Source organism: Nerophis ophidion, linkage group LG15 (genome assembly GCF_033978795.1).
Source record: "Nerophis ophidion isolate RoL-2023_Sa linkage group LG15, RoL_Noph_v1.0, whole genome shotgun sequence".
NCBI lineage: Eukaryota > Metazoa > Chordata > Actinopteri > Syngnathiformes > Syngnathidae > Nerophis > Nerophis ophidion.
The window spans coordinates 24,183,252-24,203,644 of NC_084625.1; the positions used below are offsets into that span (position 1 = coordinate 24,183,252).

The window sequence follows — 20,393 nt, forward strand, 5'->3', positions numbered from 1 at the left end:
TATTGGTTGGAAAATTACCCAAATTCAATGGTCAAATCAACGCCAGAACCCGACATTGATTAAACTTTGTCAAAAAGCATGTTGTTCCAACGTTCGGTTTAAGTTACTCTATGTCAGGACCTAATTCAACAAGTTCTCAACATTTTTTTTATGTGTTGTGCCTACTGGGATGTTCCCACCTTGTTTTCATGTTGTTTTTTACTTTATTTTGTGGACTTTTTGTATCTGTACTTCAACCCCATTATTTCCCCATTGTGGGAATACATTTAATTATAACCTATCCTATATCGTTTACCAAAAACGTACTTCAGGAAAAGAGTAGCTCCACAGGAAGGGCTTGGGGTCAAAAGCCAAAGGATTTGTAACAGACCCAATATGTTATCAGGATTGCCAATACTTGCACTTATTTTTTTCAAACTGTCACTGTGTGCCGTTAGTCTCAAAACAAACCCCACAATCGCGCTATTGCCCACATACTAAAGTCGTGTTTTTCAACCTTTTTTGAACCAAAGCACATTTTGCGTCTTCAAGTCTTCCTTTGAGCAATATTTCCCGCATCTACTTTGTTTAAGCAATCAAGAATATTTCATTTGTTTTTATCCTTTTTTGTGGGGACATTGTTGATTGTCATGTCATGTTTGGATGTACTTTATGGACGCCGTCTTTGCTCCACAGTAAGTCTTTGCTGTCATCCAGCATTCTGTTTTTGTTTACTTTGTAGCCAGTTCAGTTTTAGTTTCGTTCTGCATAGCCTTCCCTAAGCTTCAATGCCTTTTCTCAGGGGCACTCACCTTTTGTTTATTTTTGTTTTAAGCATTAGACACATTTTTACCTGCACGCTGCCTCCCACTGTTTTTGACATCTACAAAGCAAATGGCTACCGGCTGCCACGTACTGATATGGAAGAGTATTACACTGTTAGTCTGCCAAGCTCTAGACCAAGGGTCACCAACCTTTTGAAACCAAGAGCTACTTTTTGGGTACTGATTAATGCGAAGGGCTACCAGTTTGATACACACTTAAATAAATTGCCAGAAATAGCCAATTTGCTCAACTTACCTTTAACTTTATGTTATTATTAATAATTAATGTTATTTATCTTTGTGGAAACACTGATCATCTTAATGATTTCTCACAATAAATATATATTTTTGATGACATGTTTTAAGTCCTGTGGGGAGTGTTCAGAGAGTATGGGGTACCAGACTGTCTTATTGTGGCAGTCCGCTCCCTGTATGATCAGTGTCAGAGCTTGGTCCGCATTGCTGGCAGTAAGTCGGACACGTTTCCAGTAAGGGTTGGACTCCGCCAAGGCTGTCCTTTGTCACCGATTCTGTTCATAACTTTTATGGACAGAATTTCTAGGCGCAGTCAGGGCGTTGAGGGGATCCGGTTTGGTGGCCACGGGATTAGGTCTCTGCTTTTTGCAGATGATGTAGTCCTGATGGCTTCATCTGGCCGGGATCTTCAGCTCTCACTGGATCGGTTCGCAGCCGAGTGTGAAGCGACCGTAATGAGAATCAGCACCTCCAAGTCCGAGTCCATGGTTCTCGCCCGGAAAAGGGTGGAGTGCCATCTCCGGGTTGGGGAGGAGACCCTGCCCCAAGTGGAGGAGTTAAAGTACCTAGGAGTCTTGTTCACGAGTGGGGGAAGAGTGGATCGTGAGATCGACAGGCGGATCGGTGCGGCGTCTTCAGTAATGCGGACGTTGTATCGATCCGTTGTGGTGAAGAAGGAGCTGAGCCGGAAGGCAAAGCTCTCAATTTACCGGTCGATCTACGTTCCCATCCTCACCTATGGTCATGAGCTTTGGGTCATGACCAAAAGGATAAGATCACGGGTACAAGCGGCCGAAATGAGTTTCCTCCGCCGGGTGGCGGGCCTCTCCCTTAGAGATAGGGTGAGAAGCTCTGCCATCCGGGAGGAGCTCAACGTAAAGCCCTTGCTCCTCCACATCGAGAGGAGCCAGATGAGGTGGTTCGGGCATCTGGTCAGGATGCCACCCGAACGCCTCCCTAGGGATGTGTTTAGGGCACGTCCAGCTGGTAGGAGGGCACGGGGAAGACCCAGGACACGTTGGGAAGACTATGTCTCCCGGCTGGCCAGGGAACGCCTCGGGATCCCCCGGGAAGAGCTAGACAAAGTGGCTGGAGATAGGGAAGTCTGGGCTTCCCTGCTTAGACTGCTGCCCCCGCGACCCGACCTCCGATAAGCGGAAGATGATGGATGGATGGATGGATGTTTGAAATAGGTTAAAATCCAATCTGCACTTTGTTAGAATAAATACCAAATTGGACCAAGCTATATTTCTAACAATGACAAATCATTATTTCTTCTAGATTTTCCAGAACAAACATTTTAAAAGAAATTCAAAATACTTTGAAATAAGATCTACATTTGATTCTACAGATTTTCTAGATTTGCTAGCATAATTTTTTTGAATTTTAATCAGAATACGTTTGAAGAAATATTTCAAAAATATTCTTTGTCGAAAAAACAGAAGCTAAAATGAAGAATTAAATTAAAATGTATTTATTATTCTTTACAATAAAAAAAAAATACTTGAACATTGATTAAAATTGTCAGGAAAGAAGAGGAAGGAATTTAAAAGGTAAAAAGGTATATGTGTTTAAAAATCCTAAAATCATTTTTAAGGTTGCATTTTTTCTCTAAAATTGTCTTTCTGAAAGTTATAAGAAGCAAAGTAAAAAAATTAATGAATATATTTAAACAAGTGAAGACCAAGTCTTTGAAATATTTTCTTGGATTTTCAAGTTTTATTTGAGTTTTGTCTCTCTTGGAATTAAAAATGTAGAGCAAAGCGAGACCAGCTTGCTAGTAATTAAATACAATTTAAAAAATAGAGGCAGCTCACTGGTAAGTGCTGCTATTTGAGCTATTTTTAGAACAGGCCAGCGGGCGATTCATCTGGTCCTTACGGGCTACCTGGTGCTCGCGGGCACCGCGTTGGTGATCCCTGCTCTAGACTGCACCGACTACTCAACAACAACACATTATTTGCAGACTACCGGTATACTTACTGTTTTAAAAAAAAATACTTTCAACCCAAATAGGTGAAATTAGATCATCTCCCACGGCACATCAGACTGTATCTTAGGGCACATTAGCTGAAAAACACTACTAAAATGTGTGGCGTTTAGAAAAAGTTAAAGGCCTGCTGAAATGAGATTTTCTTATTTAAATGGGGATAGCAGGTGCATTCTATGTGTCATACTTGATCATTTCGCGATATTGCCATATTTTTGCTGAAAGGATTTATTACAGAACATCCACGATAAAGTTCGCAACTGGAGAAAAGCACTGCCTCTACCGGAAGTCGCAGACGATAACGTCGCACGTGCGGGAGATCCTCACATATTCACATTGTTTTTAATGGGAGCCTCCAACAAAAAGTGTTATTCGGACCGAGAAAATGACAATTTCCCTATTAATTTGAGCGAAGATGAAAGATTTGTGTTTGAGGATATTGATAGCGACGGACAAGAAGAAAAAAAAAGAAAAAAAAAAATCGCGATTGCAATCGCGTTGCATTGAGACGGATTCATATGTTTTTAGAGACATCTACTAGGATAATTCTGGGAAATCCCTTATCTTTCTATTGTGTTGCTAGTGTTTTAGTGAGTTTAACAGTACCTGATAGTCGGAAGTGTACGTCCACGGCCAGGGGCGCCGCTAGGGATTTTGGGCCCCATGAAAAGAATCTTTACAGGGCCCCCAACACATCATTTCATATAATTTCATCATCATTAGGGGCCTGTCTGGGCCCCCCTCCATCGTGGGCCCCTAAAATCCATCTCTTTTACCCCCCCTTTTTGGCGCCCCTGTCCAAGGCCGGGTGTTGACGCGCAGTGTCTCAGGGGAGTCGACGGCAGCTGTACGGGAGGCGCAAGCTCAGCTGATATCCGGTAAGTGGCGACTTTTTAACCACAATTTTCTCACCGAAACCTGCTGGTTGACTGGTGGTCGGGTTCCATGTCCGCTCTGATCCATAGGAAAGTTTCAACTCCGTGAATTTTAAACAAGGAATCACCGTGTGTTTGTGTGGCTAAAGGCTACAGCTTCCCAACTCCATCTTGCTACTTTGACTTCTCCAATATTAATTGAACAAATTGCAAAAATTCAGCAACACAGTTCTCCAAAATACTGTGTAATTATGCCATTAAAGCATCATAATTACGCCTATACTGGCTCACCTGCACTGGCTCCCTGTGCACTTAGGGCAGGGGTCGGGAACCTTTTTGGCTGAGAGAGCCATACAAGCCAAATATTTTTTTAAAGTATTTCCGTGAGAGCCATATAATGTTTGTTTTTTTAACACTGAATACAGCTATATGCGTGCATTTTTAAGAAAGACCAACATTTTTAGAGTATATAAAGTCTCTTATTCTTTTTAATAACATTGTTATTCTGAGTCTAACCAAAAATAAATAAAATACTTCTTACCATTAATGCGACTTCTTGAACAGGTGCGGTAAAAACCGGATGGATGGATAAAAATGCATAAGAATGTTTTATATTTTGAACATTATTTTTGACACTGATTACCAGTGGAATTATTATCGTGTGGCATTATCGTGTTAAGCAATGTCAGCTAAGATTTATCTGAGAGCCAGGTGCAGTCATCAAAAGAGCCACATCTGGCTCTATAGCCATAGGTTCCCTACCCCTGACTTAGGATGTGACTTTAAGGTTTTACTACTTACATATAAAATACTACACGGTCTAGCTCAATCCTATCTTGCCGATTGTATTGTACCATATGTCCCGGCAAGAAATCTGTGTTCAAAGGACTCCGGCTTATTAGTGATTCCTAAAGCCCAAAAAAAGTCTGCGGGCTATAGAGCGTTTTCCGTTCGGGCTCCAGTACTCTGGAATGCCCTCCCGGTAACAGTTCGAGATGCTACCTCAGTAGAAGCATTTAAGTCTAACCTTAAAACTCATTTGTATACTCTAGCCTTTAAAAATACCTCCTTTTTAGACCAGTTGATCTGCCGCTTCTTTTCTTTTTCTCCTTTGTCCCCCCCTCCCTTGTGGAGGGGGTCCGGTTTAATGACCATGGATGAAGTACTGGCTGTCCAGAGTCGAGACCCAGGATGGACCGCTTGCCTGTGTATCGGTTGGGGACATCTCTACGATGCTGATCCGACTCCGCTTGCGATGGTTTCCTGTGGACGGGACTCTCGCTGCTGTCTTGGATCCGCTTTGAACTGAACTCTCGCGGCTGTGTTGGATCCACTATGGATTGAACTTTCACAGTATCATGTTAGAACCGCTCGACATCCATTGCTTTCGGTCCCCAAGGTTTCTCATAGTCATCATTGTCACTGGCGTCCCACTGGGTATGAGTTTTCCTTGCCCTTATGTGGGTTCTTCCGAGGATGTCGTAGTCGTAGTGGTTTGTACAGTCCTTTGAGACATTTGTGATTTAGGGCTGTATAAATAAAGATTGATTGATTGATTGATTGATTGACGACATTTAGCTGTGTGTATGTCGCTCATACTTCCTAAAAACCTGTGAAGTCTTGCGTAGTCATCATAACATGACGTTTTCATGACGAAACTCCTGGGAAATTTAAAATTGCAATCTAGTAAACTAAAAAGGCCGTGTTGGCATGTGTTGCAATGTTAATATTTCATCATTGATATATAAACAATCAGACTGCGTGGTGGGTAGTAGTGGGTTTCAGTAAGCCTTTAGATCCATGTTGTTGGCTGGGAAATTACCAAAGTAGGCCTTTAAATTTCCAGTTCTGTGGTTATCATCACACTTTTTCCTTTGGGCAACACTGTTACACTCTCAGAATCCTAAAACAGGCAAAAAAAAAAGCAGACAAATTCAACTAAATGAAGTTTTGCAGCCACAAATGCAGTGGCGATGAAGTTTTATAGCTGAGTATTGCATTAAAGTCTGTGTGTAGTATCAGTTGTGTGTGTCCTGCAGCTTTCACTTCCCACACAAAGCAGTGTTTACGCAAGCTGCTTGTACTCTCCTGCCTGTAGCAATAGGACTGCTGGTGGCCAGCTCACCTCTCTCCTCTCCTCTCCTCTCCTTGGGAGGTGCTGCAGCCGAGTGCGCCCCTCTGCTCCTTATGTAGTGTGCAGCGGAACGCTCCGTCCACGCACTGCCTTTTACGCGCCCGACGTGATTGCAACAAGCGAAGCCGCTTGGATGGAGGCGGGACTCGATAATTGTTCACTCTCTCCTCTATGATGCCTTGATTCCCCCTCCGGTGATTGTGATTTTGAAAGGAATTACATTTTTCTGAACCCCCGGCACCCCTCCCGACTACACTCGACAACATGCGGGGAGCGCGTTATTTGCGCGGCGTCCGTGGCTCGCTTTCGGTCGTGGCGGCTTGACTACTCCGGGGTCAGGGGGGGCAACCCGGCTCACTTCTCGGTTGGAAGAAGAGGACTTTGCATGACCGGCAAGGTAAGACTCTACACTTTGTTTACATTTAGCATTGCATGTGCAGGTTGTTTCTAGTGTGTGTGTTCATTACCGAGAGCTAAAATCACAACTGTAACAGGTTTGCTACATTGTATATCGAATCAATGCATGTTTTCTACAGGAAATTTAACTTTAATATCCATTTACTAGTCATCTCAGTGGAACTGGCATTGACACTACAAGTAATCAGCTACTGGTAGTTAATACAGTATACAAAAAAAAACTATAAAAGTAATTTAATTCCCCCCTGGGTACATATAAAAGTCTTATATTGTATTTAATGCGTGTGATAAGACACATTAAGCAGCATATTGACTTTTAAAACAATTCTGGACAACACCTTTCTACAGATGTGATGAAGAGGGGTCATTAACGTGTGTGGAGCAAATAAATGATGTTTCATCTTTTCATCATCTTTGCTCTATTTCCTCAGCCATGGAGGGACCTGCCTTGAGAGGACCTAACGCCCATTTTTAGGCTCTTTTTGGTTTACTTCTTTTCACATCCAAGTTGTGCTCCCACTGGCCTTACCATCGCCATGGCTGAGAAGCTGGGGCTCGCTGGGCTCAAGCCCGCCAACATCCTGTCTGCTCCCTCTGTGCCCCCAGAACCTATTGAAATCATTCGCACCAAAGCCCGCTCCCGCCGAGTCCGCCTTAACGTAGGGGGTCTGAACCATGAGGTCCTGTGGCGGACTCTGGACCGGCTACCGAGGACCCGGCTTGGCAAGCTGAGAGACTGCAACACTCATGAGTCCCTGATGGAAGTGTGCGACGACTACAGCCTGAACGAGAATGAGTACTTCTTTGACAGGCACCCGGGGGCCTTCACTTCCATCCTGAATTTTTACCGTACTGGTAAATTACACATGATGGAGGAGATGTGCGCCCTTTCGTTTGGCCAGGAGTTAGACTACTGGGGAATTGATGAGATCTATCTGGAGTCCTGCTGCCAGGCCCGTTACCACCAGAAAAAAGAACAGATGAATGAGGAGCTGCGCAGGGAGGCGGAGACGATGAGGGAGCGAGAGGGAGAGGGAGAATTTGACAACACCTGCTGCCCGGACAAGAGGAAGAAGCTGTGGGATCTCCTGGAGAAGCCCAGCTCCTCTGTGGCTGCCAAGGTAGGAAACCATACATTGAATGTGTAATCACACAACCACACCTCCTGAGTTCACATTTTTCTCCCACCTGAGAACTAAATAAATATATTGTCTTTATGATTAGGACCAGGATAGTTTCAGTCAATAGCTCAATACATTTGCCCAGACAGGTTTTGTTTTGGTTGGCTTCGGTGCTGTCTCTTCACTTGTTATGCTTCTTATCTGGACATATATACTAAAGTTGCAAACACTTGAAAAGTTGATAACACCATCACAGTCGTCGCTAAAGGTTAAACCATCCACTGCCATGCACCACTGTGCTGCTTTGTAAATATTCCCACACACCTGCAGACAGGTGCCCAGCATGGTTCCCTAAGCCGCCGGTCTCTGCTAACGGGACCTGTTACCTTTACAGATAACTAGTGGATCATCGTGTAGAAGCTACCCTCGGGATATTCCTATAATGTCACAATATCTGGTTAAAATTTGGGTGAATCCCTGAGACGTCAAACCTAATGTTGCAGAATAACCACCATGATGAGAAATTGTTTATTTTGAATCTAGATCTTAAAACAGAATGTTTTCCCCCTGTAGCTAACAGAAGGTATTAAAATGTTGTAGCTCTACTTTGTAAACAACAAAGGTAACTAACTGTTGAACACAACAAAAATATCACCAATCGAGGCTGTCTTAAAAATGCAGTTGTCTCTCATTTCACGTTTGTTGTACTTCTGCGAGTTCTTCAAAATATAAAAATGGTTTTGTTAAGAGTCGCAAACACTTTAAAAACACAGCGAGTATCAAATGAGTGGCTTCCTCTTGATAAAATTGTGACATCTCATTCAACTCCTTCCTCCGACTCATTCCATCTGCGCTCTGAGTCACATCTCAATCAGGTAGGTCAGCCTTGATGAAATCTAATCACTGGTCATTTACGTCGAGTCTCCAGTGTACCGATCTCATCAGAGCAGGGCAAGGCCAGCCAGGATTATATTCCATGTCGTCGGATCATAAAGGCAGGGTCGTGTGCGTGTTTGTACACATGTTTGTGTGACTATCTTGTGTTGGTGCCTTGTTCTAATTTGGTATTTGGTTTGTAAATGACAAGTGACATTTACTATACAACTCATCCTTCATGTATTATTTCTGCCATAAGTGTTTTGTAATTCTCCTCAGTTTAATAATTCCATTCATTACATAAATCCATTAATAGACTCAGTGGGACTCTACAGCCCGCTCACTTTGATTCAGAATGTTGGGTGATATTTATAAGTGCAGCCCCTCTTTCTCTAGACATGTCTTGGTATTGCTGATGTGGCAGGGAAGCCCTTGCTTCCCTTCTAAAGGGAAATCCCGCCCTAATTCAAATTGCATCGACATTGCTCTGAGTGCTCCAAGAGGAGAACCAGAATGTGACTTAAATGGCCCAGTCATGTGAGCGCACAGTAGAGTTCAAAATAGACTGCGATGTCTGAGTTCAGAGAAGCCTTTCAGGGGCCACATTTTGAGCCCTTTGAAAGCTATTGATGTAAACGTGCCAGTGATAAGCTTCTTATGTACAAAAAGGCCGAGCAATGTTTCTAAAGAGCTTAAGTAAGGGTTAATCATATGAAGACTGACCTTTTTCTGCAGGGTGATGTGGAGAAATTCAATAACGATGAACAATGAGAAATCTTGAAAATACATTAACGTGTCGAAACGGGGAGTCGGACCAGTTATCAGATGCGTGTAGAAGCAATGACTGATAATTGAAAATATTACGTGGAGAGATGCATTCATGGTAGCAGTTCCTCGGGATGTGGAGTTGGATCTTTGCAAATCATTCTTTATGAATAATGAATGAAATGGTCACAGAAAGAGAAATGAGCTAATGCAGTGGCTTTTGTGTGTGACTTCAGCTTGGAGCGTCCGGCTTGGATGCTTTACCTTGTCATCTTACTAGCAGACAGAGTTAGCTCTGGACATCGGGGGCCAAAAGCGGAATAAGCTTTGTAAAGAGTAATTAAGTATTTGAAGAATCCAAAGTGCTTGCCTGTCATTCAGAATCAGGTTTCTTACACTTATGTAAAGGAGAAATTCAATTTTTCAAAATGTTGCCTATCGTTTACCATCCTTATTTGTTTTTCTTATTTTAATGCTTTCCAAATAGTAAATAAATGCGATCAAAAGTCTGCTTGCAATGCAGTGTTTGGGAGCTGGGCCATTGCGCCTATAAAGTGCTCTAAAAACATCCAATTACCTCCATTAAGGTTTTATATACATGGTGTAAGTATATATGTCATGCAGGAACAGGATCGTTCATAATAACATGTAATATTTAGGTATTTTGATCATTTTAAGCATTCGGCTGCGCATTAATTTCAAAAACTCATCACGACGTTCGTAGGTCTTTGCCAATAACCCATTTTTTTTTAATGATGTATTGAGCTACAAATTATTGCTGACAAAAAATTATATTACCATTATTTTTTTTTTTTTACAATATTAACCGCATATGAATGAATGAATGGTTTATTTTGAGCCATGCAAACAAAACAAGAGAATGACATAAAATACAAAAGAAATAAATAGATACATTAATTTTACACCTACATTGAAAACATTACATGTGACTAATCTTTGGTAGATGTCAAGATTGGCTCAAAAGGGAGTGGGAAGAAGTAAACTTATTAGGTCCCACCCCTATACATATACAATATATATATACAATATATAATACATTAATATATATAATATAATTCAATTCAGTGGTTGTTGCTATATATTGTCTATATAAAATACATTTAAATTCACACACACTTACATATATACATATGTACACACACATATGTACACAACACACACATATATACACACACACATATATACAATTTATATACATATACATATTATATATATATATATACACACATACATACATATACACACATAATCACATAAATACACACATGCATATACCCAAAATACACACATATAATAAATAAATAAATAAATGGGTTGTACTTGTATAGCGCTTTTCTACCTTCAAGGTACTCAAAGCGCTTTGACACTACTTCCACATTTACCCATTCACACACACATTCACACACTGATGGAGGGAGCTGCCATGCAAGGCGCTAACCAGCACCCATCAGGAGCAAGGGTGAAGTGTCTTGCTCAGGACACAACGGACGTGACGAGGTTGGTACTAGGTGCGGATTGAACCAGGGACCCTCGGGTTGCACACGGCCACTCTTCCACTGCGCCACACACACACACACACACACCACACACACACACACACACACACACACACACACACACACACACACACACACACACACACACACACACACACACACACACACACACACACACACACACACACACACACCTATATAAATACTATAAATATAATAGTATATATAATATACACTTTTGTCTAAACATTATTAACAGTTTATGGTGCGTATGGGAACAAGCTTTCCTTTTGACTGTGATATTAGTGGTTAATAGTGGATCTGTGGCTGTGGAACTACTGCTCCTGATCAACAGGACCTGAGGACCACTCTTGCTATGTATCCTATGCTGTGCATTAAAAGAGACGAGGGGAGCCCCCTGCGAGAGGAGTTATATATGTAATGATAATACATAATAATAATGCATGTATATCATTTAAAATTCAGTAAAGTAATTGGAATGAAAATGTTTAAATCTCCAAGTTAATAAAGACATGATAAAAATAAAATATACTTTGTCTGTTGCACTTGAATTAAATCTTAACCAAAATCAAAAAATAAGTTGGGGGCTGAAATACACACAGCAAAACAATTATTAAACTGGCTACATAAAGTATTGACTAACAAAGTTGCATTTCAATATTGAACATCTAGGCAGAGGTACAGTTGTACATTAATTAACTTACAACTAAGATAAGACCTTTTTTAAACAAGATTGCAGAGTAAAAATATAAACCCTATGTTATAAGCAGAATTATTAACAGGTTATATGCAAAAAAATCTTAAGTCCGGCAGATTCCGAGTGAGGAAACACAACATGACAACTGTCTGTCGAACGTTTGCAACACTTTTTTAAAAATGCTAGTTTTTCAACAGTATGAGGCAGTTGGTCAGTGGCGATGTATTTACCAAACTTTCTGTAAGCACACACTATTTTGTACTGTTCTATGGACACTGACTGACACTGGCTTGTTCACCAAATGCGAGGTGAGTGAAGACTGTCAAGTGGTTGTGTTTCAAATGGGCTTTCAGGTTTGTTGTATTCGTGGACATTAGGCAAACTGACTTCTCTATGTTGTTAGACTCATCTTGTTCCAAAGGTTTAACTGAAACATTCCCACATTGGTGCGGTAGAATTTGGTTTTGTGATCATTTTGCCCATGTTAGCTACATGCTAACTAGTTGAACTGTGCCATGCGAGAGGGCCAGCGGCCCCGCTTCGCCGCTCAAAGAGTCAAAGACATTTAATGAGGACAAGATAATTCATCTCTTACTTTTCATTCCGCTATGGTACAAATGCACGGAGCTGCTGAAAGAGACGAAAAGCGCGAATGCTCTTGAAGCATGCACTTGGCGATTTATCGACGTTGCCAAGTTTACTGACTTCATTTTCATTTACCGTTGGTTAATTGACTTATCGAATATCGGCTAGCCTTTAGACCAGGGCTAGGGAACCTATGGCTCTAGAGCCAGATGTGGCTCTTATGATGACTGCATCTGGCTCTTAGATAAATCTCAGCTGAAATTTGCTTTACATGATAAGTAATGAATAAATACTCTGGTAATCACAGTGTTAAAATAACCACTATCAACCAGACTACAAAGCCATCAGCAAATCCATGCAGCACCAGAAGTTGCATTAGTGGTAAGAAGCATTTGATTTATTATTGGTTATCTTCAGAATACCAATGTTATTAAAAAGAATAAGAGACTTATCATACTCTAAACATGTTTGCCTTTCTTAAAAATGCACAAGTTTAGTTGTATTCAGTGTTGAAAAAATATTACATGGCTCTCACGGAAATACATTTAAAAAAATATTTGGCTTTCTTGGCTCTCTCAGCCAAAAAAGATCCAGACCCCTGCGCTAGACGTTCACCTTTTCCTTCAACAACATCATTGATTACTACTCAATGCAGACTTCATGACAGCCAACATCCATAATAACGCATCACTTACTGTACAATGTCTGGTATCACTGGGATGCCGACTGTTAGGATATTGTTATATTCCTGTTTAGATGAAGAATGACTCATAATCCTCATGAAGAAAAAATTAAGGTGGAAAAAACATTTTTCCGTATTTTTCTCACCATTACCGGGTCTAATATGGATGTCAAAGTTGACTCATTTTTTCAGATTATGTTCTCATCCTTCTACTATAAAGGTGACAGGCATTATTAATGATCTAAAATTAACTATTACGCGTTTGGGGGCGAGAAAGCAGCTCACCCGTCGATGTCAACTTATCAGCTGCAAACTAATATGTGACAATGCACAGCTGAAAATAGTTTGTCTGCCTTAGCGCTTATTATAACAATATCACTAATACGTAGTTGATATTCAGGTCAGGAAATGTAAAGGGGGTATTGATGGCGCTTTTTGGATGTTTTTTAATGATCAATCGACCTTAGTCACAAATGCCTCAAAGGGCTACACAAACCACAACGACATCTTCGGAAGGCACCGCAGGGACCCCCCCGGCTGACCGGTGCAATGGATGCCGAGTAGATATGGTTAATAACGTGAGAGTCTAGTCCATAGGGAAGTCAGCAGGCGGATCCTCTTGTATGACAGGTCGAACCGCTAAGACGTCACCAACTGATGCATAGAACAGTGGCACACCCCAGGTCTGACTTCAACAACTTTTAGAGGGCTTTATGGGCAGAAAAGAGGACCTCCCATTGGCTCAACTGTAAGCGGACTTTTATTTACGTTTATTTACAAGTTAGAATGTATTGTCTGTCATAATGATTGTTAACAATAGGCAAAAATCCCCCAAAAAGTGCAGTTCCCTTTTAAAGATAGCTGAGAGTAAATGCCAAACATCCTTGAATGATATGATGAATAAGTATTCTTTCTTTTTTTTTTTATGTCGTCATATTGTAACGTTTACCAATAGGGTTACGAGTCAATGGTTTATTTACTTTCAAACTACTTAACAAAAAAAATCACCAAACTTTTAATGGGTGTGACCATAGACTTATAGATATTTTACTGTGGTTCCAAGCAACTGCAACTTTTTAATATGTGGGTTTACAACTTAGAGTCACACAATACAGTAGACTTTATAGTACAGCGGGAAGACTTTTGTGGTTTCTCTGTTTTTCTTTGATCCAAAATATGTCATACTTGCTTTGGATTTTCTCACATCGCTAAGCCAAGCCATTTACACCTAATCAATCAATATCCTAGAGCATTTTAGAAATACTTTTTTTTATAGTTGACATTTCAGTTTGTTGCATTGAATTAATTACTATTATTTGTGCATGTTCTGCATATAAAAGGAAGAAGTTCAATTTAGCAGCTGCTTGTTTCCTCCTATTTGTTCCCCGGCGGGTTCTTTACTCCACCGGATGAAGTATTTAGGATGTCTTTCCTGAGCTAAATATGAAATATGAATGTAAAAAATGCCATTTTTCAGCCCAGTCAGGCTACAGCGGTGCCATCATGTCATAATCCCTTCAACTCTGCGGGAATTGTGGTTGGTCTTCAGAAGGTCAAATCAATAGATGCTGGTGTTTTAGGAAGGAATTCCAGATTCTTTGTTGGCCAGACATTCGATTGTGTACTGCCCACTGTGACCTTGAGCATCATACTCGTTGAAATCAGATTAATTAAGTCAGTTATTTGTACCCTTGTCAGATAAACTGACGCCATTGTTGGATACCACACAGCTGTGTTGGCCTTCAGCAAGGCATCGGGATGCATTCCAACAGTGGGATCTTAGGTGGAGGCACACCTTGTACTTCCTTTGCAGCCCCCCGCAGTTGCATAAGCCTTCCAGCATGAATCTAATCAGTGCAGCCTTGCATTTAGGCACCAGCACCTAAATCCTCTTTATCCCACAATCATAATCAGATCAGAGAGAACCACCTAGATTGTAGGTGACATGTACTTCTTGTAGTGGCTGCATGAGCACATTGATCATCGAGGTGTCCAACACTGTCTTAAAGGCCTACTGAAACCCACTACTACTGACCACGCAGTCTGATAGTTTATATATCAATGATGAAATATTAACATTACAACACATGCCAATACAGCCTTTTTAGTTTACGAAATTGCAATTTTAAATTTCCCGGGAGTTTCTTCTTGAAAACATCGCGGAATGATGACGAGTTCCTAGTGACGTCACGGACTGTTAGGAAATATTACCTGTGCGCACACACACAGCTAAAAATCGTCTAATTTAACCGCATAATTACACAGTATTTTGGACTACTGTGTTGCTGAATCTTTTGCAATTTGTTCAATTAATAATGGAGAAGTCAAAGTAGAAAGATGGAGTTGGAAAGTTTTAGCCTTTAGCCACACAAACACACGGTGATTCCTTGTTTAAATTTCCCGGAGGTGAAGCTTTCCTATGGATCAGAGCGAACATGGATCCCGACCAAATGTCAACCTGCAGTTTTCGGTGAGAAAACTGTGGTAAAAAGTCGCCACTTACCGGAGATCAGCTGAGCTTGTGCCGTCCATTCAGCTGCCGTCGACTTCCATCCGACACTGGCCTCAAGACACCCGTGGACACACCCTTCCGACTATCAGCTACTATTAAACTCACTAAAACACTAGCAACACAATAGAAAGATAAGGGATTTCCCAGAAATATCCTATTAAATGTGTCTAAAAACATCTGAATCTGTGCCAATGCAATCGCGTTTTTTTTTTTTTTTAAACTTTATTCTTTTTTTTTTTTCTTTTTTCTAGTCCGTCGCTATCAATATCCTCAAACACGAATCTTTCGTCCTCGCTCAAATTAATGGGGAAATTGTCGTTTTTTCGGTCCGAATAGCTCTTTTTGTTGGAGGCTTCCATTAAAAACAATGTGAGGATGTGAGGAGCCCTCAACGGGTGACGTCATCGTCTGCGACTTCTGGTAAAGGCAGGGCTTTTCTGTTAGCGATCAAAAGTTGCGAACTTTATCGTCGATGTTCTCTACTAAATCCTTTCAGCAAAAATATGGCAATATTGCGAAATGATCAAGTATGACACATAGATTGGACCTGCTATCCCCGTTTAAATAGTAAAATCTAATTTCAGTAGGACTTTAAGGGTGCTGTGCAAAGATTCCCTGAAGTCCATCAAATTTGAGATGATTTATTCGAAATCTTTCATCTTTCAGCTGCAAACATCTGTAGCCTTTGAATAAAACTGCATCTTAATTTTGGATAAATTGACAATGAAATTCCTTTTATTTTCTAATAGTCATTTAACATGTTTTATTTTTATTATAATTATGTTTAAGTTAAAGGACTTAAATAGGTTTTTGTGCTATTATTTGGAAAGCATATAATTTGTATAATCCGTTTTATAAAAACTAATGGGAAGTTGTCAAATACAGTAGTACCTCAACTTACAATCTTAATTCGTTCTGTGACGGCGCCCTTAGTTCAAAACACTTGTATCTCAATCAACATCTCCCATTGAAATGAATGAAAATCAATTAAATTTGTTCTCGACCCCCAAAAACATCACCTTTTTAACATGTAAGATGCCTTTCAAAAAGAAAAAACAACTTTTAGATAAATAGTATTGTATGAAAAGCAATATATTAAAAATACATAATGTGCTACAAACATCTTTAATAGTTTTGTGAAGTAATCAAGTGTAACGTAATGGACTTCTATGTTATCTCCTTCCAGCTGTTACTCTGTCAAACACACCATCAGCAGCTTCAGCTATAAGCTAATGCTAGCGAGTAAGACCAGATGTTTTGGACTGACAGTCACATAAGGAAATATGACAGCGCTACTGATTGGCCTAACCATCAGTCAGAAAAATGTTATAATGTTTCACACGTGTTATGTTATCATCCCGGATCTCATTTGGGTTTGCCAAGAGGACCATTCCAAGGTTATATTCAAAACAGGCTTGGGCAGGGCAGCCTTGTATTGATCCAACTAAAGCTGTGTTTATAGTAAATAAAGGAGCATCTTCCTCACCCAGAGTTGAAAGGGAACTTGTAGAGTGCACAGGAGGGGTATTTAGAGAGAGCGAGTTACTGATCCAGCTCATTCTCTGGGAGTGCTGTTTGTCCATGTCAATTAACCGCCTGCAATAAAAACATTTCCTGAAAGAGGAATATACTGTAACAATGATGTCAAAAAAGTTGAACATAATTGAAAAGAGTGACAGTTGTCATGACTCTGCATTCATGCCTATTTATTTAGGTGACGTCATGACCATAAAACAATGATTTTACAGCTGTGTGTGCCTGCGTGCGTTCGTGCGTGATTGTGTGTGTGTGTGTGTGTGTGTGTATTTCCTGTCTCTCTCTTTCTGTTTTTGCTTGACTTTGCTAAATTGACCCTCTGCTGTGCTCGCTTTAATTTGCTTGATTACCACAGAGAAAGGCATGTGGAAGAGTTACAGCTCGGTGGAGATGGCGTCTAAAGGAGCTCTGCCTTTACAGTAATTCATAAATTAAGATGAATGAAAATTTTGTCGGGACACCAAGTGGTTAGCATTTTGGCCTTACAGTCTGGAGATAGAGGGTTGTTTCCGGCCTCCTCATATCAGTCCTAAAAACATGAACGTTATGTTGATTGTATTCTGTATATGGTCCCTACAGTTGGCGGGAATGTGAATGAAAACTGTTGTCAATTTGTGCCCTGCTGCAATTGATTGGAAACCGGTCAAAGGTGTACCCTGAAGTGAGCTGGGATAAACTCCGGCTTACTTGTGACTAATGAAGCAGTATTAAAAAAAAATGGATCAATGGGAAATACAGTGTGGTATTGGCTAGAGCTGGGGTTCTTAACCTTTTTGACTTCGGGGGCCCGACTTTTTCACTACAGACGAGCCCGGGCCTCACTCAAATATTAACAGTGGATTAGTAATCTTACTCTAAATTTTAATCGTATTAAACCATTATATGTAACCTACTTAGGGTTTACAACCTTGTCAAATAATATGAAACCATGTGTTAAACATATTTTATTATTTTATGTATAAGAAGGGACTTATAAAACAGCTGACAAAAAAATACAATTTACATACATAGCGTGCTAAAATAAATAAACTACAAGCAGTAGAAAATGGTTGGATGGAATTATGAATATGTTTGCCTCAACTGTCAATAAAATTAAAGTGCAAATAAAAATAAAGCTCTACCATATGTCATAATTTTGCGTTTAAAAAACTTCTCTATAGCTTCAACTCCAGACTTCTTCTGTTTGTTCGAGATTGTCCTTACTGCCACAAGTGGTAGACATGAGTATTACAATTGAGTACCCATACAAACCACAGTTGACAAACAGATAATTTTGGGCAGCCCTCAAGGGGGCGCTCACTGGCCAACAGAAGAAGCACTAGTTTGGGGAATCGGGAGAATTCATTTAGAAATGATAGTGTCAAAAAAAACTAATTGACGTTCATATACATGATGTACCATCAACTACCACTTCAACGTGCTTTTTGCTTTGCAGGTATTAATGTTTTTTGCTACCTTTGCTAACAGTCAAGGTTTAACTTTGTAGATTGCCCTTGCAGGTAATTAAATAGTTCAACAATGATCTTTCACCACATTTTAATTTGATTTAAATTTCACTCAATCTTTAGATGATGAATTTGTATTTGTATGATTATTTACATGCATTTTTCACGCATTATATATATTTCCAATTGGGGATGGGTACAGTTAACATTGGATTTATTTTGGTACTAATTTCCGTTACCTGGAAATACACTATGGTACTAATTTTCAGTACTTCTTTATATTACAGAGAGGTCGTCTGACCGAGTCCTCTGAGTGTTGCTTGCGTGATTGTTTGCCCGCCAAATGTTCAAGCCACCCGAGTCTGCAACCGGACGTGCAACAAAAGCATCAAAATATTGCACCGTTTGATGTTACATGAATCTGTAATACGGAATTTGTTCAGTGCCTATAAAAGTACAGAATTTGGTAGCCATAGCTATTTATTTAAATCCATAATTTTTCTGATCCTTTAACAGTTTAAGATTTGGATCAGCAACAGCTTGTAAACTCACCTCCTACATACATGAGGGTACCTCCTAAGGTTGAATGTCCTAAAAGTCACAGAGCTTTTATTTTTTATTATTATTATTATTGTTATAATCGTTTTGAGGATTACTCAAGCAAAGTATGATTTGCTTTTTCTTTGGGAATTTTGTATTTTACTTTTTTTTTTGGTATCAATGCCAATATGGCGTCTCTCTGCTGACTGCTCAGTACAATATGTCTAGCTTGGTAGTGATAATAATAATATTATTCGATGGATTGCAAGCCAGGGACTGACTTTATTTTCAATGAAATCCCAAGAGAGTTTTCACTCATATAACATTTAGGATGATACCATAATATTTAAATAATTTCCTTTCTGGTTACTAAATGTTCCATGATGACGGCAGTTTGACTTTATTGAATAAATCAATTAAATTTGGGGAAAAAACATCCTGGATTTGAACAAATAGAAAGTTGAACAGCGTCCTGGTTTGGCTTTGTGTTTGACTGCTTGTAAGGCTAGAGTATTGTTAAATGTGTCTATTAAAAAAATACTACCTCTTTGGTTGAGGTCATAAAATATATTTATACAGTTATTCGTTCACAAGACCTTTTTCGACATTGAGTTTCCACGGATCTATGAAAGTGTCAGAAAAAAAAGCTCAACTGAAGAATGTGGCTTTGTCACCTGCGACTGCATCACCTGCCTGAGTGACAGTCGGGGTAAGAGGCTAATGTGTTCCCTTTCTGTCCTGCTTACCTCATTCCCTCTTGTCCTCCTTGTCATTGCCTCCCTTATTAGCGTCAGGGGTCTCGTCGACATTTGCTGCTTCCCCCACCTCTCATCCTAAATTGCGCGGGAAAGACAGCAAGAGTGCAGGATCCTTCACAATGAAACTGGGTGTCCATTACACGCTCCAATGATCACACATTGAAGGTCCATGCATGCTGTAACACACACTTGTGGTCCGCAGGCTTTCCCTGGTGCGGACTTTTTATTAGAAAACAAAAAAGCTGAGCCAGCACTTTTTTGTTGCAAGTTATTGCCACTGTGACGTCTTCCTTTCAAAACCCTCCGATCCCACTTCCTCTCTCATTGTGCGCCAGGGCAGATGCTCTCAGGTCTCCCTTTAGCGACATTGCTAAATAGCATTTCAACAAGCATTCAGTCTTAAAGATCGTTCTTTCTCGTCACCTCTGCCTTTCAATCTTTATTTCGAGGACCAGGACGCTACATTCCCCCCCAGGGCTAGATTGCTATTTACTGTGGGGTTATTACATGGCTGTCACCCTATCGATCAACTTTAACCTTTATCATTACAGGTCAGAATTGTAGTTCCTCGGGTGTTTCCATTTCCTGTGTTAACATGGACGCATATTCCTAAGTCCTTAGCTATACTGATTGTTCCAAGTCGACCTCCTTATGGTGCCTTTGCACCCAATCAACGTCATTTGACTTAATTTGTGTTAGTGCTGTTGCCATGGTGACGGCAACGCGCACCCAAGATGACTTATCGACACGGAGGGAGCACTACATCTCTGTACAGACGATGTGAGAACGCAGAGCAGCTGGTACATCCAACCCAGCCCCCCCCCACACACACATACATACACCAAGTCGACCTCCAATCCAAAG

General features: G+C 40.4%; 1 protein-coding gene across 1 annotated transcript in view; it reads left to right on the forward strand.

Annotated features, from left to right (window-relative positions):
- Positions 1-6,055: 6,055 nt before the first annotated feature.
- The window catches only part of kcnb2b (potassium voltage-gated channel subfamily B member 2b), a 175,482-nt gene continuing 161,144 nt past the window's right edge, over positions 6,056-20,393 (forward strand). The window contains exons 1-2 of the mRNA XM_061921879.1: positions 6,056-6,454; positions 6,906-7,595. Of these exons, the coding sequence (XP_061777863.1) occupies positions 7,011-7,595 (585 nt within the window). The 5' untranslated portion in view covers positions 6,056-6,454; positions 6,906-7,010. The remainder of the gene's footprint in view (positions 6,455-6,905; positions 7,596-20,393) is intronic.